At 45.6% G+C, this 27,720-nt stretch overlaps 1 protein-coding gene across 1 annotated transcript in view; it reads right to left on the reverse strand.

Annotated features, from left to right (window-relative positions):
• Window positions 1-513: 513 nt before the first annotated feature.
• TRIT1 (tRNA isopentenyltransferase 1) overlaps window positions 514-27,720 on the reverse strand; it is a 92,273-nt gene continuing 65,066 nt past the window's right edge. The window contains exons 9-11 of the mRNA XM_029619383.1: window positions 24,352-24,461; window positions 4,815-4,932; window positions 514-3,871 (exon numbers count right to left, since the gene is read on the reverse strand). Of these exons, the coding sequence (XP_029475243.1) occupies window positions 3,672-3,871; window positions 4,815-4,932; window positions 24,352-24,461 (428 nt within the window). The 3' untranslated portion in view covers window positions 514-3,671. The remainder of the gene's footprint in view (window positions 3,872-4,814; window positions 4,933-24,351; window positions 24,462-27,720) is intronic.

Raw genomic sequence — 27,720 nt, forward strand, 5'->3', positions numbered from 1 at the left:
CGGATCACAGCCGGAGACAGAAATGGCTGGAGGCAAACATGGAGGAGCATCACCCTCCCTCCCCCGGCAGCACGCGAACAGCCAACCGCAAATCCAAGATGGCCACCATTCCCACACTGATCGGGAAAGGTTCAGTACCCCGGTCAGCGCCCCGGAACGACGGTGGAAGGCAGCAGAGGTTTCGCACCCATCTGCCAGAGACAGAGAAATACTGAGGAACTGCAGGTAGCACGTGTGGTTAAGTGTCAGTAAAACTCTCTCCGTCTCCATCTGCTGGCAGGGAGGCAAAACCCAGGAGCCTGGACTGATCTGGGTATGTACAGGGAACAGATCCTTCAGCAGACCAGTCAAAACCTGTCCCGATATCCTAGGATGTATAGCATCCAGCCCCATAGCTTTGCCACTATAGCTACCCTTGCCAACAGCTGCCAGTCCTGTAAACATCACTGAATAAAAGTAATTGTTTAGCATTTTCATTTTTCCTGGTGATCCTCCACAGAGAGCCCCTTTCAATAAAAATACAAAAATAAAATACCTTTATTTACTTGAAATACAGGATACAAAGACTATGCAAGTGAAGACAGCAGTTCCAAAACATTGCTGGCTCAGCATTTTGTTTCTCAGGGCACCCAAAAAGCCAGAGTCATGGCTGAACAAGTAACTGGTTTCCCTCCCCAACTAGTTCCTTAACAAAGAGGAGTCCAAAACACTCAATCTCCAGATTACACAAGTTCCTTGTGCAGAACTGGTGCTGTGTTGATTTAAACAGAGAAAAATATTTTTCCTTCCAATGCTGAGCGATGAGGCACGTAGCATCAGTCACATCTGTCCTAAACAGATGATTTTAGAAAGCCTGGTATAGGGTATAGGGTAGAGGGCCATGGGTTTGATTCTTGGCTCAGGACTTCTGCAGTGCAGGCTACGGCAGTATTCATAGAGCTCCTGGTGGCCAGAAGTTCTAGGAGGAGATCTGTGTATGGGAATATGAAACAGGGGAAAACTCCTCAGGTAGTTGTGAATGAAAGCTCATGATTCTGACTGAGTGGAAGCCAAAACAAACAAGAAGAAACTGCCAAAACAAACGAGAGAAAACTTGGTCTATTAAACCCTGGAAGATTATGTGCTCACATGCCAAGTTTACAGCCTTAGTGTGAAGGAAAATATCTTCCTTCTGGATGACTGAGCCATTAATGCATTAAGGCCACCCAAAACTGTTAAAGCAGTAAGCACTGAGCAATGACATTGCATAGGATCTTCTCAGACCACCCATTCTATGGGCCATCTATCAAAGGCAGGACTATATAAATCCATGGTGCAACTGCTCCTTGAGTACTGTGTGTGGCTCTGGTCACTGTATCTCAAAAAATATAGACTGGAACTAGAAAAGGTGCAGAGAATGGCAACAAAAATAACAGGGCATGGAACAACTCTTTTATGAAGAAAAGCTAAACAGGTTAGGGTGCTTCAGCTTGGAGAAGAGACACAGAAGTTTATAAAATTGTATGTGGTGTGGAACAAGTTAAAGGGGAATGATTATTTTCTCTTTCAAATAGTACTAGGCCTAGGGGATGCTCCATGAAAGCGCAGTCATCTGGCTGCCTTTAGAGAAGGCGTCCCTCGGCCTGCCGGTGCCGAGGACGATGCTCTCCTGAAGTACAGCTGGGGTGCTGCATCTTACACAGTACAAGGGGAGCTGTAGCTAGAATGCAGAGAAGGCGTCCCTCGGCCTGCCGGTGCCGAGGACGATGCTCTCCTGAAGTACAGCCGGGGTGCTGCATCTTACACAGTACAAGGGGAGCTGTAGCTAAAATGCAGAGAAGGCGTCCCTCGGCCTGCCGGTGCCGAGGACGATGCTCTCCTGAAGTACAGCTGGGGTGCTGCATCTTACACAGTACAAGGGGAGCTGTAGCTAGAATGCAGAGAAGGCGTCCCTCGGCCTGCCGGTGCCGAGGACGATGCTCTCCTGAAGTACAGCTGGGGTGCTGCAACTTATACAGTACAAGGGGAGCTGTAGACAGAATGCAGTAACGAGGCTTTCCCTCCTCAGCTCACTTTCATCTTGTTACTGACTTAGTAAAATTCTCTGAGCTTGGGAGGGAGTATAGTTTTGAGATTGTTTTAAATGGAACAGACTGCAGGACAAGCTCTCTACAGAGAATGGGGGAAGAGTTAGGCTGTAGTAGGATTTTATATTACTGTTTCTGTATTTATTTTAGGAGAATGCTTGTTTATTATGTGTGGGTTTAGGGTGTGTGACTATGATATTATTGTTTTAGATTGTAACTCAGCCTGTTCCCTAGTGAGAGCGGGGGGGGGGAAAATATGTAGTAGGGTTTTATGTTACTGTTTCTGTATTTATTTTAGGAGAATGCTTGTTTATTATGTGTGGGTTTAGGGTGTGTGTGTGTGTGACTATGATATTATTGTTTTAGATTGTAACTCAGCCTGTTCCCTAGTGAGAGCAGGGGGGGGAATCTGTAGTAGGGTTTTATGTTACTGTTTCTGTATTTATTTTAGGAGTATGCTTTATTATGTGTGGGTTTAGGGGGTGTGTGTGTGTGACTGATATTATTGTTTTAGATTGTAATGCTGTCTGTTCTAGCTCCCTAGTGAGAATGGGGGGAGGTCTGTAGTAGGGTTTTATATTACTATTTCAGTATTTATTTTAGGAGTATGCTTTATTATGTGTGGGTTTAGGGGGTGTGTGTGTGTGACTGATATTATTGTTTTAGATTGTAACTCAGCCTGTTCACTAGTGAGAGCGGGGGGGGGGGGGGGAAATCTGTAGTAGGGTTTTATGTTACTGTTTCTGTATTTATTTTAGGAGTATGCTTTATTATGTGTGGGTTTAGGGGGTGTGTGTGTGTGACTGATATTATTGTTTTAGATTGTAACTCAGCCTGTTCACTAGTGAGAATGGGGGGGGGGGGAATCTGTAGTAGGGTTTTATGTTACTGTTTCTGTATTTATTTTAGGAGTATGCTTTATTATGTGTAGGTTTAGGGGGTGTGTGTGTGTGACTATGATATTATTGTTTTAGATTGTAATGCTGTCTGTTCTAGCTCCCTAGTGAGAATGGGGGGAGGTCTGTAGTAGGGTTTTATATTACTATTTCAGTATTTATTTTAGGGGGATGCTTGTTTATTATATGCAGGTTTGGGGGGGGGTGTGGTGTGACTGAGGATGCTTGTTTATTAGTTGTGGGTTTAGAGAGGAGTGTTAATTTGATATTTGCATGTTCCAGCTCCCTAGCTGTTGTAGGGATTTATATTGCCTATTCTGTATTTTTAACCAGATACTATATTTGATGATATATTGTTAAAATTAGGCCAATTGTAATATGTGCTGGGTATGGGCTTGTCCTGCAGAAAGGCAGGAGTAAATCAACATTACATTAACAATCAATTTAACAAATGTTTTTCAGTGAACTCAAAGTTAAGCTGCATAATTTGTTACCAGTGTATATAACCAAGGCTAGTAGTAGATGTGGATTTAAAACAAGGTTTGGGTAAGTTTCAGGAGGACAGGTCTATTAATTATTAATCAGGTAGATTTGGGAATCACCAACTCTTGCTTCTGGGAGAAGGCAAAAGGAAACAGATCCTCCCATTAGACTCTGCGGGTCCTGGCTCCAGAAGCCATTGCTCTAATCCACTGCACTCTTTATCTTATCATTCAGCTTTTCCAAGGCCTTCCTCTCCCTGAGTTTTTCGCAGAGTCTTTAAGTCGCTGGGCTTAGCCAAATCCTCCCTCTTCTCTTGTACAACTCTTGTGCTCTCAGCAGCTTGGATGGATTCTGTAAGTTCTCCTTCAGATTCAAGCTTCTTTTTCTTCCTCAAATAGTAAAGGTGGGACTTAGATTTTGTGTGCGCTTATGAGAGTGGAAAAGAAAAGAAGGGAACAGCTCATTAATAAGAAATAAGGATAACACTAAGACAGACACGCAGACGCACGTGTGCGCCGGCTCTGGCCAGAGACACATCCATTGCGCATGTTATAAAATATCCTGGACACGTGTACATGCGTGCAATTTTAAACGAACGCGCACATGTGCGCATAAATGCCACTTCTAGCGCGTAAGTGGGGGAATTCGCTATTTTCCCGGTTTGTTAATACTTAAGGAACAGGACTTCCAAAGTACCCCTAATTTAACAGCCCGACCCTTAAACCCCATCCATAGGGCAGGGGACGGTGACATGCGCAAGGATGTGCAAGTATTTACGCACACAATTCTTAGTCAGGCCCTTTTTAGAAACTTCTCACTTGTGCGCGCTATGGGAGATATGTGTGTCCACGCGTGGCTTATAAAATCCACTTGCTGCGCACCAGACCAACTTGTGCGGGTGTCTCCCAGTTTTGGCGCATACATGGCTTAAAATTCAACTTCAACGGCAGGGGAGAAGAAAAACAACCAATAAGGGCTGTAAAACATAGTCTGGGTAAAACAAATAAGCATGGGTGTAGCTTGCTTATCGCGGCGGTTACTACCCCTACTACCCCTAACTAATCAAGCTAGATATTTCAATGGTGGGGGTGGAAGGGAAATAGAACCAAGAGCTAAGAGAAACAGATAAGTATGAGAGAAAAAATGAGTGAAGCTTGCTGGGCAGACTGGATGGGCCGTTTGGTCTTCTTCTGCCGTCATTTCTATGTTTCTATGTTTCTATAACTTATAATTAATGGAATTCTTCATGAGAAAAAGCAGGAAAACCAATGAAACTCAATTCTCTCATGAACACAGCAACGGATTGAGTCTTCGATCCTCCCTGGCATCCATTCTCTACCTTCAGTGATGGCTCTGCTTAGAAATTTACCTGCCCACTCTCTGTCCCCAATGAGAATTTTATCACACAGTTCACATGTGTAACGATTCCATTTGTTCTCAGCGACACCACATGGCAACTTCAAAGGTTGTACAGCTGCTTTCTGTCCCTGGACAGGAAAGGAAAGGAAAAGCAAGATAAGTTATCAAAAACATTGCAAACAAAGATGGGAGAAATTACTTACCTGATAATTTCATTTTCCTTAGTATAGACAGATGGACTCAGGACCAATGGGTTATGTGCTCTCCTGCCAGCAGATGGAGATGGAGTCAGGTTTCAAAGCTGACATCACCCAAGATAAACCCCTGCAGTGACCTCAGCCATTCAGTATTCTCTTCAAAAGCCATCGTGGCCATACTATCGAAAAACCTTGATTACAACTAGATTAAAGGAAAATCGGTTCTTACCTGCTAATTTTCGTTCCTGTAGTACCACAGATCAGTCCAGACCATGGGTTGAGCCTCCTGACCAGCAGATGGAGACAGACCAAAACTGAAAGGGTATCCTATATCAGTACAGAGCCTAGCCTGCATCCCTTCAGTATAAAGTACTTTCAAAGCAAACACAACTCCCCAAAGATCAAACAAGTAACAAGAAAAAAAACTGATAAATGGAAAGAATTGAACCATAGAACAATCAAACAATTGGAACATTAAAAGAATTCTGTATGAACAAAGCTCTTGCTTAGAGATTTATTCTCATTATCTGTGAGATGCTTCCGGTGCCTTTAATAATAATAAAAGATATTCCAGGTATGCAGAAAACCTGTAAAGGAAGGAAAAATCTTCGAGCGGACGGAACAGATCTAGCACGGGAGGGTGACTGGACTGATCCGTGGTACTACAGGAACGAAAATTAGCAGGTAAGAACCAATTTCCCTGTATGTACCTGGATCAGTCCAGACCGTGGGATGTACCAAAGCTTCCCTAAACAGGGACCGAGACAGTCCCGCTCGAAGAAACCAAAATCTGGAGCCTGTACATCGAGGTGGTAATGATGAGCAAAGGAATGCAGAGATTTCGAAGTAGCTGCCCTGCATATTTCCTGCTGAGAGACCAACCTACTCTCCACCCAAGAAGGGGCCTGAGAACGCAAAGAATGGGCCTTTAAGCCCTCCAGAACTGATCAGCCCTTACAGATGTACGCTGACGCAATAGCTTCCTTTAGCCAATGTGCAATCGTGGCCTTAAAAGCCTTGTTACCCTTATTTGGACCATTACATAGGACAAATAGGTAATATGAGACCCGAAACTCATTCGTAACCTAAAGGTACCGGAGCAGAACCCGCTTAACATCCAGGCGACGTAGATCGCCCTCCGAAGTGCTTGCAATGTCTTTGGACGAAAAGGCCGGGAGTTCTACTGACTGATTGACGTAGAAAGAAGACACGATTTTTGGTACCGTCTTGAGAGAGACTCTGAATAAAAAAAAACATAGAAAAGGTTCCCTGTACGACAAAGCTTGGAGCTCAGACACTCTTCTGGCAGAACAAATGGAGACCAGGAAGACCGTTTTGAGAGTAGCCCTCCGCAACGGTTCGAAGGGAGCTTCGTAGAGAACCTGAAGGACTAAGTTAAAACTCCATGAAGGAGAAGTAGCCCGTACCGGCAACTTCAAATGTCTGGCCCCCTTGAGGAAGCGAACGACATCCGGATGAGCCGCTACGGAGTAACCATCAATGCTACCCAAGAGGGAGCTGAGAGCGGAGACCTGCACCTGCAAGGAAGTGAAAGACAAACCCTTGGAGAGACCATTCTGAAGGAATGAAAGGACCTGAGAAACCGGGGCCTTACGGGCCGAGACTCCCGCAGCGGCACACGCATTCTCAAAGACCTTCCATTCCCGGACATAAGCGAGAGAGGTAGCTGGATTTCGAGCTCTCAAAAGAGTGAACATAAGAACATAAGAAATTGCCATGCTAGGTCACACCAAGGGTCCATCAAGCCCAGCATCCTGTTTCCAACAGAGGCCAAACCAGGCCACAAGAACCTGCAATTACCCAAACACTAAGAAGATCCCATGCTACTGACGCAATTAATAGCAGTGGCTATTCCCTAAGTAAACTTGATTAATAGCCGTTAATGGACTTCTCCTCCAAGAACTTATCCAATCCTTTTTTGAACCCAGCTACACTAACTGCACTAACCACATCCTCTGCCAACAAATTCCAGAGCTTTATTGTGCATTGAGTGAAAAATAATTTTCTCTGATTAGTCTTAAATGTGCTACTTGCTAACTTCATGGAATGCCCCCTAGTCCTATTATTCGAAAGTGTAAATAACAGTCACATCTACTCGTTCAAGACTCTCATGATCTTAAAGACCTCTATCATATCCCCCCTCAGCCGTCTCTTCTCCAAGCTGAACAGTCCTAACCTCTTCAGCCTTTCCTAATAGGGGAGCTGTTCCATTCCCTTTATCATTTTGGTTGCCCTTCTCTGTACCTTCTCCATCGCAATTATATCTTTTTTGGGATGCGGCGACCAGAATTGTACACAGTATTCAAGGTGCGGTCTCACCATGGAGTGATATAGAGGCATTATGAAATTTTCCGTTTTATTAACCATTCCCTTCCTAATAATTCCTATCATTCTGTTTGCTTTTTTGACTGCTGCAGCACACTGATCCGGCAATTTTAAAGTATTATCCACTATGATGCCTAGATCTTTTTCCTGGGTGGTAGCTCCTAATATTTATTTATTTATTTTTAACTTTTCTATACAGACGTTCCTGTATAAAATACATATCGAAACCTAACATCATGTAACTACATCAAGGGTTATTTTTCCCTATATGCAACACCTTGCACTTGTCCACATTAAATTTCATCTGCCATTTGGATGCCCAATGTTCCAGTTTCACAAGGTCCTCCTGTAATGTATCACAGTCCGCTTGTGATTTAACTACTCTGAATCATTTTGTATCATCTGCAAATTTGATAACCTCACTTGTCGTATTCCTTTCCAGATCATTTATATATAAATTGAAAAGCACCGGTCCAAGTACAGATCCCTGAGGCACTCCACTGTTTACCCTTTTCCACTGAGAAAATTGACCATTTAATCCTACTCTCTGTTTCCTGTCTTTTAACCAGTTTGTAATCCATGAAAGGACATCGCCACCTATCCCATGACTTTTTACTTTTCCTAGAAGCCTCTCATGAGGGACTTTGTCAAACGCCTTCTGAAAATCCAAATACACTACATCTACCGGCTCACCTTTATCCACATGTTTATTAACCCCTTCAAAAAAATGAAGATTTGTTAGGCAAGACTTCCCTCGGGTAAATCCATGTTGACTGTGTCCCATTAAACCATGTCTTTCTATATGCTCTACGATTTTGATCTTGAGAATAGTTTCCACTATTTTTCCTGGTACTGAAGTCAGGCTCACTGGTCTATAGTTACCCGGATTGCCCCGGAGCCTTTTTTAAATATTGGGGTTACATTGGCTACCCTCCAGTCTTCAGATACAATGGATGACTTTAATGATAGGTTACAAATTTTAACTAATAGATCAGAAACTTCATTTTTTAGTTCCTTCAGTACCCTAGGATGCATACCATCCGGTCCAGGTGATTTGCTACTCTTTAGTTTGTCAATCTGGCCTACTACATCTTCCAGGTTCACAGTGATTTTGTGCAATTCGTCTGACTCATCACCCCTGAAAACCATCTCCGGAACTGGTATCTCCCCAACATCCTCATTAGTAAACACGGAAGCAAAGAATTCATTTAGTCTTTCTGCAATGGCCTTATCTTCCCTAAGAGTCCCTTTAACCCCTCGGTCATCTAATGGTCCAACCGATTCCCTCACAGGTTTCTTGCTTCGGATATATTTTAAAAAGTTTTTATTAGGAGTTTTTGCCTCTATGGCCAACTTCAATTCAAATTCTCTCTTCGCCTGTCTTATCAATGTTTTACACTTAACTTGACAATGCTTATGTTTTATCCTATTTTCTTCAGATGGATCCTTCTTCCAATTTTTGAAGGATATTTTTTTGGCTAAAATAGCCTCTTTCACCTCACCTTTTAACCATGACGGTAATCGTTTTGCCTTCTTTCCACCTTTGTTAATGTGTGGAATACATATGGACTGCGCCTCTAGGATTGTATTTTTAAACAATGTCCAAGCTTGTTGAACACTTAACCTTTGAAGCTGCACCTTTCAGTTTTTTTCTAACTATTTCCTGCTGTTACATTTACCCAGTTAATATTGGCGTAATTGAAATCTCCCATTATTATTGCATTGCCAAATTGGTTTGCTTCCCTGATTTCTCTAAGCATGTCATCATCTGTCTGACTATTTTGTCCCGGTGGACCGTAGTATACTCCTACCACTATACTCTTACCCAACACACATGGGATTTCTGTCCATATAGATTCTACTGAGCATTTAGTCTCTTGTATGATCTTTATCCTGTTGGACTCTATACCCTCCCGGACATAAAGTGCCACACCCCCACCAAGTTGATCCTCCCTATCATTGCGATATAATTTGTACCCTGTTATAGCACTGTCCCATTGGTTATCCTCCTTCCACCAAGTCTCTGTGATGCCAATTATGTCAATCTCATCATTTGCTGCTATACACTCTAACTCTTCCATCTTACTTCTTAGACTTCTGGCATTGGCATACAGACATTTAAAAGTGTGGGTTTGTTTGTTTGTTGTAACAATCTGCTTTTCAGTTGTTTGGGATAATGTTTGCTTTTAATGGAATCTCTCTGTTGGGATGCCCTAACTCTCCTGTTTCATTAGTATCCTTCAAGGATACATTTCTCCGAACCATGCACTGCTGAGTGATTGTCGACTTTCCCCCTTGTTCTAGTTTAAAAGCTGCTCTATCTCCTTTTTGAAAGTTAGTGCCAGCAGCTTGGTTCCACTCTGGTTAAGGTGGAGCCCATCCTTTCGGAAAAGTCTCCCCTTTCCCCAAAAGTTTCCCCAGTTCCTTACAAAGCTGAATCCCTCTTCCCTGCACCATCGTCTCATCCACACATCGAAACTCTGGAGCTTTGCCTGCCTCTGGGGACCTGCATGTGGAACAGGAAGCATTTCAGAGAATGCCACCCTGGAGGTTCTGGATTTCAGCTTCCTACCTAAAATCCTAAATTTGGCTTCCAGAACCTCTCTCCCACATTTTCCTATGTCGTTGGTGCCCACATGTATCACGACAGCAGGCTTCTCCCCAGCACTGTCTATAATCCTATCTAGGTGACACGTGAGGTCTGCCACCTTCGCACCAGGCAGGCAAGTTACCAGCCGGTCCTCACGTCCACCAGCCACCCTGCTATCTACATTTCTAATAATCGAATCACCAACTATGATGGCCGGCCTAACCCTTCCCTGCTGGGCAGTAGCCCTGGGAGACTTGTCCTCAGTGCGAGAGGACAATACATCACCTGGAGAGCAGGTCCTTGCTACAGGATCACTTCCTGCTACACCAGGGTGATGTTCTCCTACTGGGAGACCTTTCTGATCCTATGCAGCACTGGGGCTGCCAGACTGGATTTGGGACTTGGCTACTATGTCCCTGAAGGTCTCATCAATGTACCTCTCTGTCTCCCTCAGCTCCTCCAAGTTTGCTACTCTAGCCTCCAGAGATCGGACTTGTTCCCTGAGAGCCAGGAGCTCTTTGCACCGAGTGCACACATACAATCTCTCACCAGCGGGTAAAAAATCATACATGTCACACTCAATGCAAGAGACTGGAAAGCCACCCTCTTGCTGCTGGACTGCTGCCTTCATCTTAGTTTTATTGAGTTCCTAGTTAACTTTAGGATACTAAGGGAGTTGGAATGAGAGTACTTTAAATTTACAGGTGAATTTACTAATTAATCAGCTAGTGTCCTACAAGGGTATGATTAAACTTTCAATAAGGGCTGGTACAATAGTATGATTTAGATAAGACCCTGATTGATTTTTAATGAGAAAGTGCCTCGTGCCTAAAAATCAAGGGTTAAGTGGGTGGGAAAGACAGACACTAGAATTAACTATCTCTGGCTTGCTTATTATCCCAGACACACACAAACTCTAAAGAATATATCCCTTAATTTCACCTTTCACCAAACTTTTATAAGCCCAAAAATTTCTGAAAGCTATACTTACCAGTCCTCTTTAACCACCGTTAAATTAATCTTCACTCAGTTAATGGAAGGGTTTGAGATTCGCGCCCCATTAGGCACGCACTTCCGGTCCTCTTCTACTGCAAAGGGTGCGGGGCCTCTGGAAGCTGGGGCTATGGAAGTCAATCCCTGGATCGCTTGCAGTGACCTCTGGACTCCTCTCCCGGGGGATGCTGGGAGTAGTAAGCATATGAGCCTTCCGGTCCTCCCCTACTGCAAAGGGTGAGGGGCCTCTGTAAGTCAATCCCTGGATCGCTTGTGGTGACCTCTGGATTCCTCTCCCAGGGGATGCTGGGAGCAGTATGCAGATGAGCCTTCCAGTCCTCCTCTACTTATATCCTTATATCCCTTCTTTCTCAACCTCCGCCGTTCAAAAGCCAGGCCGCTAGACAAAAGCGATCCGCCTGATTGAAAAATACGGGACCCTGCCGAAGAAGATGCAGGAGATGACGGAGGCGGAGAGGGCCATCCGTTGCGAGGTTTACCAGATCCGCGAACCATGGTCTGCGAGGCCACTCTGGAGCCACTAGGATGACGGTACCCTGATGGAGCTCGATCCTTCTGAGCACTTTGCCCACCAGTGGCCAAGGAGGGAACATGTACAGGAGAACGTCTTGAGGCCAGGGAAGTACCAGCGCATCCACTCCTTCTATGCAATGTTCCCTTCTGCGGCTGAAGAATCGGGATGCTTTCGCATTGTTCAGTGTTGCCATCAGATCCAGGTGTGGGGAACCCCACCTGCGGACAATCAGATCCATCGCCTTGTCTGACAATTCCCACTCACCGGCAACTGAGGAAATCTGCTTGAACATTCTCTTTCCCCGCAATGTGGGACGCTGCCAGGCGCTCTAGATGACGTTCTGCCCAATCGAAGAGCTTGCTGGCTTCCAGAGCCATCAGGCGACTCCTTGTGCCTCCCTGTCGATTGATATAGGCCACCGTGATGGAGTCTGAGAGAACCCGCACCTCCTTGCCATGGAGTAAGGGAAGGAAGAACTTGAGAGCCAGGCATATTGCTCAAGCCTCCAATCGATTGATGTGCCAGCGAGATTGAACTGGGGACCAGTAGCCCTGAGTAGACTGGGACTGACATACCACTCCCCAGCCGGAGAGGCTGGCGTCCGTCGTGACAACGATCCACTGCAGCGTCTGGAGGGACACCCCCTTCAGGAGGTGGGCAGGCGAGAGCCACCATTGCAGCTTGGCGACAGTAGACTTGGACAGCGATAGAGGCGTCTGAAACTGCTCAGACACTGGTTTCCAGCGGGACAGTAAAGCTCTCTGTAATGGACGCATATGTGCAAAAGCCCAAGGGAGCACATCGATAGTGGAGGCCATGGACCCGAAAACCTGGAGATAGTCCCAGGCCGTGGGCAGAGCCAGAGAGAGAAAGGTGCGGACTTTCTATTACCTCTAGGACCCACTGATCTGTCGTTATCTTGGCCCATTCCTCTAGAAACAGGGACAGCCATCCACCTAAGTTTAGAGCAGAGGAATGGGCCGGCCGTATTTCATTGTGGGGAGGACTTTGTGGCAGAGTGTTGCTGACTACTATCTCGGAAGGGTCGACATCCTCAAAAGGAATGAGACCAGGAGTGTGATCTGGCGGCATTGCCTCTTGGGAAGGATCCCCGAGCTCTGGTGTTATATCTACCAAGCACACCACCTGGATGGTGGTGTGCTTGGTAACTGCCGAGACGGAGGAATCCACCTTAAGCATCTTAAGCATATTCAAGCAATCCTCAGGGAGGGGACAGAGCTTGTCCATAGCCCTACCCACTCGGAGTCCTGCTTCCAGGGACTCCCATTCTTGGAGCAGTATCAGCTTATGCATGGGATGGAACGGAAATGTACGCGGAGGAGTCCTAAGTCCTGCCAGGACTGGGTCCGCATTAGGAAGCATTGCGGCTGTGACAGAATCCTCAGGGGGCACCTCGATTTCCAGTTCCTGCAAAATGAAGGGAATGAGTGGTTCCAGCTCCTCCCTTTGAAATATGCGGAGCACTCGTGGATCAGCCCCCTCCGGGGGGGGGGGGGGGGGGGAGGGGAAGCAGAGGATCAGCATCCAGATCAGGGGCCACCCTAACTTTAATGGAACCCTGCCCCTCCGCCTCCTTAGGGGGCTGCTGAGGAGAAACACGCATGGCCTTAAGCGGAGGGGGCCCTAGGTAACATGGAATAGACTTAGTTTTTGGGTACTTGCCAGGTTCTTATGGCCTGGATTGGCCACTGTTGGAAACAGGATGCTGGGCTTGATGGACCCTTGGTCTGACCCAGTATGGCATGTTCTTATCCTCCTCCTCCTGCAGAGTAGCCAGATAACACTTGTGCATAAGGAGCACAAACTCTGTAGAAAAACAAGATTTTGGCTTCCTGGGGGAGGGGTCAGGCATCCCCTCCAGGGAATAAGGGGGGCTCAAATCTGGCGGAAAAATCAAAGAATCAGCCTCACCTTCTCCTTCTAGCCCCATTTCAGTGTCTGGTGCTGCTTCTAAAATGGCCGCTGTTCCTGCGATTTTTCGGGTCGGGAACGGCCTAGCCACGCGTCAGGCAGCTCATCCCCGGGTCGCAGTAGTCGGGGATGCTGAAGAGGGGCCCTCCCCACCCAAAAATACCCGGAGCACAGGCCTGCATGGGAGAGCCTCGTGGCAGGCTCTCCACAGGCACTGCAGACGCTGGGACGCGGCATTTGTGACTTAGAAAAAAGTGCTGTGCAGGAAAAAAAACAGCTGAGCTGAGAAGCTAAGCCAGCCGGTCAGCGGAGGCAGAGAGTGAACGCTGCACGCTGCTGCTGTCCATGATTCTGCGAAAGGGAAATAGGGCTTAAAATAAAAAGCTCTCTCGTTTTTTTGGGGTTTTTTTTAAACACAGCAGTACAGGGGAAGGTGTATCCCTCTCCGGCCCTATGTGGACAGCTAGCCAAGGGGGATTGACTGGACCACCAGTATCACCCCAGAAGAGGCCTAGGCTGAAGATTTCAAGGGGCAAAGCCCCCCCTAGGCTTCTAGCAGAGCAAGGAGACAGGACTGTCTCCCTGAAAAGAAACAGAGAATCTTTCAGAGTAAGTTTTTCGTTTGTTTTTTTTTTTTAATTTTAACAGGCACTAGATAATACTTGCTTGATTCAGTAAAAAACTGAATAAGATCCCCACAGGGACAAAGATAAGGAGATAATTTTATTTATTAACTTTTTTATACCGACATTCGTGAGAACATCACGTCGGTTTACAATATAACTGAGAAAGGTTGGAAAATACAATGAAACAGGGAAAAGGGGAGGTGGAGCAGACGAGAAAAGAGAAGATGTGGCAGCATGGAAATAAATCAGTAAGAAGTAGTCAAAAATAGGAACAGTACCGTGGAAAGGTACAGGCGGTGACTAACCTTATTATATAAACCATAAGACAAGATATATATAGATTATGTATGTACATTAATAACAATTTTCTATAAACTGTACACTCTGGGGAAAACTAAGGTATCGCAGGCCATGGGGGGGGAAATCGGAAGAGTATGGGGCAACAGGTTAAGTTTGGTCCGAGTCTGGATAAGCCATTTTGAAGAGCCAGGTCTTAATTCCTTTTTTGAATTTGCGTATACATGGTTCTAATCGGAGTTCAGTGGGTAGGGTGCTCCAGAGGGAGGGGCTGGCGATAGAAAAAGCTCTTTCTCTGGTGAAGGCATGGTGTGCGGTTTTGAGGGAGGGAGTAAGGAGAATACCTGCGAGGGAGGTTCTGGTGGGACGATTGGATGAGCGGAAGCGTGGCGCATTCTCGAGCCAGGAGTGATTGTGATTGTACAGGGAGTTGTGAAGGATGGTAATGGGAAAGAAATGGGTAACCAATGAAGGTCCTTTAAAATGGGGGTGATGTGGTCACGGTTTCCGAGTATTCGTTATAACCCTGGCCATGGTGTTCTGCAAGATTTGCAGGGTTTGATAGTGGAAGAGGGGAGGCCCAGAAGTAAGGAGTTGCAATAATCTAATTTTGATAGAATGGTCATCTGGAGTACTGTGTGGAAGTCTTGAGCATGGAGAAGGGGTTTGAGTTTTTTAAGGATATGGAGTTTGAAGAAACCCCCCTTTATTAAAGAGTTGATGTGGTGTTTGAAGTTAAGTTGTTGATCTAAGGAGACACCCAGATCCCCGACTGTGTGTATGAGGGAGTTTGCGAGGGGGGTGTTGTCAGATGCGGATTCAGGCGTATGGTCGGGTTGTTGAGAGATTATGAGGAGTTCTGTTTTGGAGGCATTTAAGGCAAGGTGGAAGTTGGAGAGTAGGATGTTGATGGATGCAAGGCAAGATTCCCAGAACTGGAGAGATTTAGTGAGTTATTCTTGAATGGGGATGAGGATTTGAACGTCATCTACATATAGGAAAAACTTTAGGCCAAGGTCGGAGAGCAGACGGCAAAGTGGCAATAGATAAATATTAAAGAGTGTGGAGGAGAGGGAAGATCCTTGAGGAACGCCTTGGATGAGGAGAATGTGAAAGGATTCGGAGTTAGCAATTTTTACAGTGTACTCTCTATTGTTGAGATAGGAGGAGAACCAGAGGAGGGCTGTGTCTGAGATACCTATCCCTGCTAGGCGAGTAAGGAGGATTTTATGGCTGACGGTGTCAAAGACTGCCGAAATGTCTAGAAGGGTGAGGATATATGATTGTCTGTGGTCCATGCCCTTGAGAATGGTGTCAGTGATTGAGGGTGGGAGACTTCTGGTATTACGAGATTTACGAAAGCCAAATTGGGCGGGGTGTAGGATATTATGGTCTTCCAAGAAATCAGAGAGCTGGGAGTTGACTACCTTTTCCATAATTTTAGCTATGAAAGGCAGGTTGGAAATGGGACGATAGTTAGCGGGGTTGATAGGATCGAGTGTAGGTTTTTTGAGGAGGGGTTTGACAACTGCGAGTTGGAGAGGATCTAGGACTTTTCCAAATGAAAGGGAGCAATTGATTATGTCAGCTAGTGGTTTAGCAATGGCTGAGGGGATGGTGAGGCGTGCTTTAGTGGGGATAGTGTCAGAAATGTGTGTGGCCGGTTTGATTTTTTTTTTAAATGGATTCAATTTCCTTGGCCGATGTTAGGTCGAGGGACTCAAGCTTGACGAGGTTGTCTTTAGGTAGCGGAACGACAGGAGAGGGGTTTGTGGGGAAGTGTTGGAGTATATCTGCAATTTTATTTTTGAAGAACATAGTGAGTTCTTCGCATTTGCTGCTGGCATTTTCATCAATGGAGGGGGGAGGGGGGGAATTTGTTAGCTCTGCCACGTACGAGAACAGGACATTCGCATTGAAACATAGAAATGAAATGACGGCAGAAGACGACCAAATGGCCCATCCAGTCTGCCCAGCAAGCTACGCACTTTTTTTTTTTCTTCCTTTTTCTCTCTCACACCTGTTACTCTTGGCTTCCAGTACCCTCCAGCCCTATTTCCCCTCCACCCCACCACCAATGTAGAGAGCATCGCCGGATATGCATCCAAGTGAAACCAATATGGTTTTCGCAAAGCTGCAAGCACCGAAACGCTACTTCTCTCCCTCATGGACTTCCTACTCTCCGGCATCGATAAAGGTCAAGCGTTCCTATTAATTCTCCTTGACCTTTCGGCTGCCTTCGATACAGTCAACCACTACCTCCTGCTAAAACAGCTGGCTAACATAGGAGTGACAGGCTCAGCACTGAATTGGTTTAAAACCTTCCTTGAGAACAGAGAATACAAGGTAAAAATTCATAACAAAGAATCCCACTACTTTCCATCCTCCCTAGGTGTTCCGCAGGGTTCCTCTCTATCACCCACGCTTTTTAATGTCTACCTGCTCACACTCTGCCAACTGCTCACTAAACTAAACCTGAAACACTTCCTCTTTGCAGACGATGTTCAGATCGTGATCCCTGTAAAAGAATCTATTACGAAAACATTAGAATACTGGGACAGCTGCTTAATAGAAATCAAACACCTCCTCACCAGCCTAAACTTAATACTCAATGCCTCAAAAACAGAATACCTGCTTATATCCCCAGAAAACTACAATACATCTTCAAAGCCACCACCTTTCCTCCAAACCTCACATGTAAGAGACCTAGGAGCCATCTTAGACAACCGTCTCAACCTTAAATCTTTCATCAACCAAACAACCAAAGATTGCTTTCATAAATTACATATACTTAAAAGAATAAAGTCGCTCTTCCACACCCAGGACTTCAGAACAATTCTGCAAGCAATAATCTTCTCCAAGTTAGATTATTGTAACTCACTACCACTGGGCCTCCCAGCTTCGCATACCAAACCCCTACAAATGGTGCAGAACACAGCAGCCAGAATCCTTACAAACTCCACGAGAATCGACCACATCTACCAATCCTCAAAGACCTTCACTGGCTACCGATTCACTACAGAATCATGTACAAATCCATCACCACCATCTACAAGGTCATACATCAACATACACAGCTCAACTTACTAATACCCTTCAAAAAACACACGTCTGCCAGACCCATCAGGGAATCTTACAAAGAATCGCTTCAGGTACCCCACGCCAAAACTTACCAACACAAATCTCTCAGTGCCAGAGCGTTCAACAGCAGGCCCACCTTTATGGAACTCTATTCCAGCTGAACTGAGACAGGAACCCTGCCTAGTAACGTTCAGGAAAAGGCTAAAAACTTGGCTTTTTAAAAAAGCCTTCCCAAGCCTCGATTGAGAACCTTACCCAATTTCATAAACACTATATCATAAATGGATTTAATAAGAAACCACTAACATCCCCATCTTTTCAATTACCGTGTTATTAATGTCATTTGTTATATAATTTCACTCTATTGGAATCAATCTTGCTACCCTGTAAATTTTATATCGAAATAGATATTGCTACTCTGTAAATATTTTGCTGTTCAATTATCTCCCCCTTTCTTTTCCAAATCCTAGTTTTACTACCCTGTTTTATTGTAACTGTTGCACTCTCCTAACCTTGTTCTTGTTACTGTGGATTGAGTTCTCTCTACTTTACACTAATTGTTAAATGTAAACCGGTTTGATGTGATTCCTGTCATGAAAGCCGGTATAGCAAAATAATAAATAAATAAATAAATAAATAAATAAAATAAAGTGAACATCCAGCTCAATTTGGGGTAGCAACCTCTGCAACAAGCAGGCCACACCCCTGCCCAGCCAGACTATACGATTCAGACCCCGTTGGTTGCCGTCCACACCCAGATCCTCCCTTCCACACTCCCCCTGCCGCTGAAGCAGAGAGCCATGTGTTGAAAGAGAAGTATCAGACTCTCTCCCTCGCCGAAGCAGAGAGCTACACTGGACATGCATTGAAAGTAAGTATCGGCCCAGCTACACCTCGCTTCCCTGTGAATACAAATTTTTTTTTTTTAAATTTTTCTTCCACATTACCTCTTGCCGTTGAAGCCCAGAGCCATGATGGAGTCTCATCAACCCTGTGCATGTACACTGAACAAGGGCATTATCTCCAGGTAGTAGCCCCATTTCCGCGAGAGCCACATTAACTATCAACAAATATTGAACAAGCCTAATAACTGGCAATACCTATAGCCTATGACCTCACCGTTAATTTTACATACTCTTACCCACCCCTGGTTTTTTTTTTTGGAGATGGCAGCCCTCCATCCTTCCGCTCTGTGAAGGTGGAACACCAACCACTGGCATCCTGCTCCGTGAATGCCTCTGTGGCTACTGCCGCTCCGTGCGGTGTTTGAATGCCTCTGTGGCTACTGCCGCTCCGTGCAGTGTTTGAATGCCTCTGTGGCTACTGCTGCTCTGTGCAGTGTTTTGCTGCCTCCTCTTTATACACGTCCTTTAGACTTGATGGATTCACAGTGTTTATCCCACGCCCCTTTGAAATCCTTCACAGTTTTTGACTTCACCACTTCCTCCGGAAGGGCATTCCAGGCATCCACCACTCTCTCTGTGAAGAAATACTTCCTGACATTGGTTCTTAGTCTTCCTCCCTGGAGCCTCAACTCGTGACCTCTGGTTCTGCTGATTTTTTTCTGGCGGAAAAGGTTTGTCGTTGTCTTTGGATCATTAAAGTTTTTCAAGTATCTGAAAGTCTGAATCATATCACCCCTGCTCCTCCTTTCCTCCAGGGAGTACATATTTAGATTCTTCAATCTCTCCTCGTATGACATCTGATGAAGACCCTCCACCTTTCTGGTCGCCCTCCTCTGTACCGCTTCAATCTTGTCTCTGTCTCTTTGTAGATAAGGTCTCCAGAACTGAACACAGTACTCCAGGTGAGGCTTCACCAAGGACCTGTACAAGGGGATAATCACTTCCCTTTTCTTACTCGATATTCCTCTCTCTATGCAGCCCAGCATTCTTCTGGCTTTTGCTATCGCCTTATCGCATTGTTTCGCAGACTTCATATCATTAGACACTATAACCCCAAGGTCTCTCTCCTGCTCCGTGCACATCAGCCTTCCCCCCCTCCCATCGAATACAGTTCATTCGGATTTCCACTCCCCATATGCATGACTTTGCACTTCTTGGCATTGAATCTCAGCTGCCATATCTTCGACCACTCTTCCAGTTTCCTTAAATCCAGTCTCATTCTCTCCACTCCTTCCGGCGTGTCCACTCTGTTGCAGATCTTAGTGTCGTCTGCAAAAAGACAAATCTTACCTTCTATCCTGTCCGCAATGTTGCTCACAAAGATGTTGAACAGGACCGGTCCCAACACCGATCCTTGCGGTATACCACTTAAAACCGCTCTCTCTTCAGAGAAAGTTCCATTTACCGTCACACATTGTCTTCTGTCCGTCAACCAGTTTGCAATCCAGGTCACCAACTCGGCACTCACTCCTAAGCTTCTCGTTTTATTCACCAGTCTCCTGTGCGGAACCGTATCAAAAGCTTTGCTGAAATCTAAGTAGATGACATTGAGCGCTCTTCCTTGATCCAATTCCTTGGTTACCCAATCAAAGAAGTCAATCAGATTTGTCTGACAGGATCTTCCCCTGGTGAATCCATGCTGCCTCTGGTCCAGTAATTCTCCGGACTGTAGATAGTTCACTATTCTCACTTTCAACAGTGACTCCATTACTTTTCCCACCACCGAAGTGAGGCTAACCGGTCTGTAGTTACCAGCCTCCTCTCTGTTCCCACTCTTGTGAAGCGGGACCACCACCGCTCTTCTCCAATTACTCGGCACCACTCCCATTTCTAGGGATCTATTGAACAGGTCACACAGCGGACCCGCCAGCACATCTCTGAGCTCCCTCAGTATCCTTGGATGAATCCCATCAGGTCCCATGGCTTTGTCCACTTTCAGATTCTTTAGCTCTTCCCATACATTTTCTACTGTAAAAGGATTTACATCTATTCCACTTCCCTCCAGTTTCTTGTTGAATTGATAGTCGTGGATTTTTGAGGAGTAGTAATCACATTTAGCTTGGAGGGTGGATTGTCTGTAAGCATGCAGTGTGGATTTGTAGGTGGCTATATGTTTAGGAGATGGGTGTTTGCACCAGGTATGTTCTTTGAGTCTAAGGTCCATTTTTAACTCAGAGGTGTACCAGGATGAGTGTGAGATATTTCTTTGTGTACAATGGGGCAGGTTTCATTGGCTATTATGGAGGTAAGATTGTTCCAGGATAGTAGTGCAGAGTCTGGGTTGGTCAGGTCGAGGGTATTAGCTATTTTGTCAAAAGCTGAAATGAGGTCTTCTGAGGAGCAGGGTTTGCGAAAAGAGATAGTCTTGCTATGGGTGGAGGAGGCAGATGTGGGTATATTTATAGAGAGGAGTACGTTGATGAGGGAGTGGTCGGACCATGGAACTGGGATAGTAATGGGTGTGTTGGGAGATTGTATGCTGGTGTTAACGAAGATGAGCTCAAGGGTATAGCCTGCCTTATGTGTTGGTGTGGTGATAATTTGTCTGAAACCCTGGTCCAGGAGGGTGTTGAGTAGAATCTCGCAAGAGGAGGTAGAGGGGAGGACGTCAACATGGAGGTTGAAGTCTCCTAGCTTTACTGCTGGGGTGTCTGACTTGATATTGTCGGATATGTATTCGTTAGGTGGGGGGGCATAGACGAGGCAGACCTGTAGCTGAATTTGCCCTCCCAGCCGAGGAGGGACCTTCCCCACATGGCAGGCAGGCAGGGCAAAGACCCTGCTGTGAAAAACAGGAGTAAAAAAGCCCACAGGCAAGGCAAACTGCCTGCTGAGGCATGGCCCAGCATGGCCCAAGCTGTGCTGAGGAAAAAAAAGAAGTTGAAAAAAATAGTAAAAAGTCTTAAAGTGACAGCCTCAGCACCAAGGAGAGAGAAGGGAGACCCTGCTGACTCCTGCCTGTCTGACTGCCGGATTAAAGCCTGAGGACCAGAAAAGGGCCAAAAAAGATAAAGTAAGAAAATTTCTGGTCAACTGCTGCAGAAGTCAGAGGTATTTGAATACCTGCGACTTCAGAACTTTGGTACCTTTTAAACTGATTTTTAAACTGAATTTTTTAAATCAGTAGTGAGTGAGCGCAAGCAGCGGGTCTGAAACCCTCTCGGCAGCCAGAAAAAGGGAGCGAGTCCCCGAGGGAGACGGTCCCACACCGGAAGGTAACCCGGACTCAGACTATGCAGCGCAAAAGGGGCAAATAGCCCCGTGAGTCCGGCAAGAGCGAGGAGACGAAGTCATCTCCCAAAGAAAAAGAAAAAAATACTAGGGACCAAAAAACCCCAGAAATAGAGAATAGAAACAGAAATATAAATTTTCTGAAGTACTTGCTTGAACCTAAGAAGAAATGGAAAAGGCTGACAAGCCAGAGACAGAGAGCGGAAGGAGAGCTGTTGCACCTGCTGGAGACAGACGAATACTGAAGGGGTTAGTGTACAGGTTCTCACCTTAAAGGGACATCCTCACAATTTTGGTCTGCCTCCATCTGCTGGACAGGGGACATAACCCACTGTCTGGACTGATCCTGGTACGTACAGGGAACTAAATGTTAGATGAATGGAGGCAGCAGGGGATACAGGAAGATCAAAGGCTAGAGGCATGGAAGCAGCATGGGATAGAGGAAGATCTAAGGTTAGAGGGATGGAGGCAGCATGGGATAGAGGAGGATCTAAGGTTAGAGGGATGGAGGCAGCATGGGATAGAGGAGGATCTAAGGTTAGAGGCATGGAAGCAGCCTGGGATAGAGGAGGATCTAAGATTAGAGGGATGGAAGCAGCCTGGGATAGAGGAAGATCTAAGGTTAGAGGGATGGAAGCAGCCTGGGATAGAGGAGGATCTAAGGTTAGAGGTATCGAGGCAGCATGGGATAGAGGAGGATCTAAGGTTAGAGGCATGGAAGCAGCATGGGATAGAGGAGGATCAAAGGCTAGAGGCATGGAAGCAGCATGGGATAGAGGAAGATCTAAGGTTAGAGGGATGGAGGCAGCATGGGATAGAGGAGGATCTAAGGTTAGAGGCATGGAAGCAGCATGGGATAGAGGAGGATCTAAGGTTAGAGGCATGGAGGCAGCATGGGATAGAGGAGGATCTAAGGTTAGAGGGATGGAGGCAGCATGGGATAGAGGAGGATCTAAGGTTAGAGGGATGGAGGCAGCATGGGATAGAGGAGGGATCTAAGTGTTAGAGGGATGGAAGCAGCATGGGATAGAGGAGGATCTAAGTGTTAGAGGCATGGAAGCAGCATGGGATAGAGGAGATCTAAGGTTAGAGGCATGGAAGCAAGCATGGGATAGGAGGATGGATCTAAGGTTAGAGGCATGGAAGCAGCATGGGATAGAGGAGGATCTAAGGTTAGAGGCATGGAGGCAGCATGGGATAGAGGAGGATCTAAGGTTAGAGGGATGGAGGCAGCATGGGATAGAGGAGGATCTAAGGTTAGAGGGATGGAAGCAGCATGGGATAGAGGAGGATCTAAGGTTAGAGGGATGGAAGCAGCATGGGATAGAGGCGGATCTAAGGTTAGAGGCATGGAGGCAGCATGGGATAGAGGAGGATCTAAGGTTAGAGGCATGGAAGCTGCATGGGATAGAGGAGGATCTAAGGTTAGAGGCATGGACGCTGCATGGGATAGAGGAGGATCTAAGGTTAGAGGCATGGAAGCAGCATGGGATAGAGGAGGATCTAAGGTTAGAGGCATGGAAGCAGCATGGGATAGAGGAGGATCTAAGGTTAGAGGCATGGAAGCAGCATGGGATAGAGGAGGATGTAAGGTTAGAGGGATGGAAGCAGCATGGGATAGAGGAGGATCTAAGGTTAGAGGCATGGAAGCAGCATGGGATAGAGGAGGATCTAAGGTTAGAGGGATGGAGGGCAGCATGGGATAGAGGCGGATCTAAGGTTAGAGGCATGGAAGCAGCATGGGATAGAGGAGGATCTAAGGTTAGAGGGATGGAAGCAGCATGGGATAGAGGCGGATCTAAGGTTAGAGGCATGGAAGCAGCATGGGATAGAGGAGCATCTAAGGTTAGAGGCATGGAAGCAGCATGGGATAGAGGAGCATCTAAGGTTAGAGGCATGGAAGCAGCATGGGATAGAGGAGGATCTAAGGTTAGAGGCATGGAAGCAGCATGGGATAGAGGAGGATCTAAGGTTAGAGGGATGGAAGCAGCATGGGATAAAGGCGGATCTAAGGTTAGAGGCATGGAAGCAGCATGGGAGAGAGGAGCATCTAAGGTTAGAGGGATGGAGAAAGTCCCTTCCCAGTGTGGGAGAAAGGAGGATCTAGGATATTAAAGAAATGAATGCAGCTCCTTCCCATATGGGAAAGAGGAGGATCTAAGGCTGAGAGGAATGGGTGTTAAAAATGTTTTTTAAAAAAAGGATCTAAGCTTTAGAAAGTGAGGCAGCCCTTCCCTATGTGGGTCAGGGGGAGTTCTAGACAATCCTCCTCTGTAGTACAGAAGGGAGGGAATTGTAGGGGTTAGAGGCTGATGGGAAGTTGTGTGCGGAAGAAGACAATCTAGGAATGAAAAGGATAGAAAGATTCTTGATCTGTTCATGACTATATGTTATGTCTACATTAGGACAATATCTGTGAGTACTGCTTACCCACAGACTTTGCCCAATTTTCAAAACAAAAATACACACATTAAAAATTGCACTTGCTTCTTATGCAAAACCTTTTGCATGAAGAACATAAAAATGCAAGCTACATGCATTATTTCCTCCCCCTACCAAACACCTCCTCTTAATATGGCACAAAATATAGGGGTTGTGGAATACCATGCACAATTTTAGTAACACTGAGGATGTGATATTTTCAGATGGCAATTTATGTGGCTAAAAATGCTTCATACCCATGAAAATGGCTTTTAAAATCGTCCTGGAATGCGTATGATGAATGTAATGTATGTGATGGCCAAGCATGCATGAAGACTAAGCTATCACATGCAACCTTTCCATAAAGGGATGCATCATTTGTTTCTCACATACTTGCAGGAAGCTGTTTACAAGCTGAAGAGCAGGTTTCAGGACATATTCCTCCCAACTTGAAAGATCTGTAACATCCAAACCATATACAGGAGGCACATTGGACCCAGGGCCTAAAACACAGACACATACTTAACCATAAACATTCAGCAGCAATATGCAGAACATAGCTCATGGGAGAAGCAGGGCAGATGTCAGTATTTATTTTATTATTGTAGGTGTTTCCCTGATTTAAGTGGGTTTTTTACTAAAGGATTTCTCCCATTTAGTGCTTAGTACCTTAGACAATGGAGGGTGAAGTAACTTGCCTAGGATAGCTTGCAGCATCACCATGATGTGAACCCTGGTTCCAAGTCTATCCATCAGGCTTCTCCTTCACTGCGATAAAATGCACATAGGGCTCCAAGTGCCTGATGAGTCACTGTATTGGTTCGCCTTAAGCCCATGGAAAGGCAGTCAATAAGTTTAATAAACTGAATTGAATGCAAGGAGCAGTTTCCTTTTCCCACCATCCAAAGCTTTTGCTTACATGTATCTGACTTGGGAAATATTATGTTCCATGTTACCCTGAGCAGATTTGATATGATTTATCAGCAAATCAAAGACCAACTGCAAACCTGGAGATTACAATTCACTGTCAATGGAAGGTCTAGCATCAGTAGTCACATGGTACATTAACATCCACAGAACGCACTGGAATTAAAAGATTCATTCTGGCAACCTTCGTTTCCCATCTTTCCACCAGTTTTTTTTTTTTTTTTTTACAGGAAAGGATTTTTCCTCTGATCGCATGACAACTTTGGTTCATTAAATGAAAACTGAAGTATATTACACCACCTGGATCCCTCTTATCCCTGCTTACTGACACCCTCCAAGAGTTCCAACAGATCAGAGAGACAGGACGTCCCTTTACAGAAACCGGGCTGTCCTTCCCCTACATGACTAACAATGATTGCAATCTACCAGTCTGCCCAGAGCAGAAGTCAAACTTACTGGTCTGAAATTCCCTGATCACCTCTCCAGCCCTTTTTAAAGATGGGTGTTGAATTGGCAACCCTCAAGCTTGGCTGCTTTTTTGTTTTATTTATTTATTTAACGAGTTTTATATACCGTCATTCAGAAACGTCAAAATAACGCCATCATAACGGTTTACAAAATAAGGTTATAGGGATAAAGGGGTTGACAAGGGGTGTTTTATAACTCTTTATATACTTTTTGTGGCATAAAAATGTATCATGACAGAAGTGTTACATCACTAGTCATCCGTTATAATGGTGCTATCAACATACAACCGGCATAGAGGAACATTTCAAATAGCAGAAAAATGAGGTAGTATTACCACTGAGGTATAACAGTTGCAAGAACATTATGTCTCTTGTTTATGGAGTGTGGATCAATTTGAGTTTTGTTGATTTTATAAGAAAATGATTCCTTACCTGCTAATTTTCATTCCTGTAGTACCATGGATCAGTCCAGACGGTGGGTTATCTCCCCCGTCCAGCAGATGGAGACAGACAAAGCTTCGGAGGGTGCTGCCTTATAAACCAGTGCACCCTCTGACACTCTTCAGTATAGAGAATATCAGAGCAGTAGACACAGAAGAGGATGGATCAAGAAAACCAAACACGTATAACTACAAAAAATAGTGCATATGTAACAAAAACACCAACTGGTGCCAAATAGCAAACTTGCAAAAAGAACTATTGAAACAGCCCCATATCAGAGAGGCTACCACAGGAGTAGGTGAAAACAGAGGAGCGAAGTCGAAGGAAAGTCGAGCAGTAGACCCCCAAAAATCCCCAGAATCCTTAGGGAAGGCGTCTGGACTGATCCATGGTACTACAGGAACAAAAATTAGCAGGCAAGGAATAATTTTCTTTTCCCTGTACGTACCAGGATCAGTCCAGATGGTGGGATGTACCCAAGCTTCCCTACGTAGGTTGGGCCCTTGATAGCCCTGCTCGAATGACTCTGTCACCAAAGGAACCAAAAGACAACTACTGGAGATGCAAACGGTAGTGCCTGGCAAAGGTATGCAACAATTTCCAGTTCGCCGCTCGACAGATCTCCTGAGATGAGACGGTCTGGTTCTCCGCCCAGGATGCAGCCTGAGACTGAAGAGAATGCGCCCTGATGCCCAAGGGGGGCCCCTATATACGCTGTCACAATAGCCTCTTTGCGCCAGCGAGCGATCATGTCTTCGTAGCCTTGGATCCTTTCTTTGGGACTCAGGACCAAAGGACAAACGAATGGTCCGACAGACGAAAATCATTAGTGACCTCCAGGTAACGAATCAGGATGCGCTTGACATCAAGTTTACGGAGATCTCGTGGATCGAAGAAAGATGGGAGTTCCACAGTCTGATTCAAATGAAATGCAGAAACCACCTTGGGCAGGAACGAGGGCACCGTGCGCAAGGAGACACCAGAGTCCGTGAAACAGAGGTAAGGTTCTCTGCAGGACAGTGCCTGGAGTTCGGAAACCCGGCGGGCAGAACAAATGGCCACGAGGAAAACAAACAGTCTTTAGGGTGAGGTCCTTGAGGGTAGCGGCGCGCATAGGCTCGAAGGGAAGGCCGCCCAAAATCCGGAGGACTAAGTTGAGCTTCCAAGAAGGACAAGGAGCCTGAACCGGGGGCCTCAGGTGTTTCACTCCCTTGAGGAACCGGACGATATCCGGGTGAGAGGAAAGCGGGAGTCCCTCCTGGAGATGGACCAGGGATCCAAGGGCGGAAACCTGGACCTTCAAAGAGTTGTAAGCAAGGCCCTTTTTTCCAGACCTGCCTGGAGGAACGCAAGGATCTGAGGCACTGAAGCCGTCCGCGGTCGTGCTGCCTGGGAAGTGCACCAGGATTCGAAGACCTTCCATCATGGCTTTACCCAGGGCAAGTCTTGCCTCACAAATCTGCTTCACTTCTTTGAAGGAGTTAATAAACATGTGGATAAAGGTGAACCGGTAGATATAGTATACTTGGATTTTCAGAAGGCGTTTGACAAAGTCCCTCATGAGAGGCTTCTAGGAAAAGTAAAAAGTCATGGGATAGGTGGCGATGTCCTTTCATGGATTACAAACTGGCTAAAAGACAGGAAACAGAGAGTAGGATTAAATGGTCAGTTTTCACAGTGGAAGGGAGTGGACAGTGGAGTGCCTCAGGGATCTGTATTGGGACCCTTACTTTTCAATATATTTATAAATGATCTGGAAAGAAATACGACGAGTGAGGTAATCAGATTTGCAGATGATACAAAATTGTTCAGAGTAGTTAAATCACAAGCAGATTGTGATAAATTGCAGGAAGACCTTGTGAGACTGGAAAATTGGGCATCTAAATGGCAGATTAAATTTAATGTGGATAAGTGCAAGGTGATGCAT

Source organism: Rhinatrema bivittatum, chromosome 11, assembly GCF_901001135.1.
Source record: "Rhinatrema bivittatum chromosome 11, aRhiBiv1.1, whole genome shotgun sequence".
Lineage (NCBI taxonomy): Eukaryota > Metazoa > Chordata > Amphibia > Gymnophiona > Rhinatrematidae > Rhinatrema > Rhinatrema bivittatum.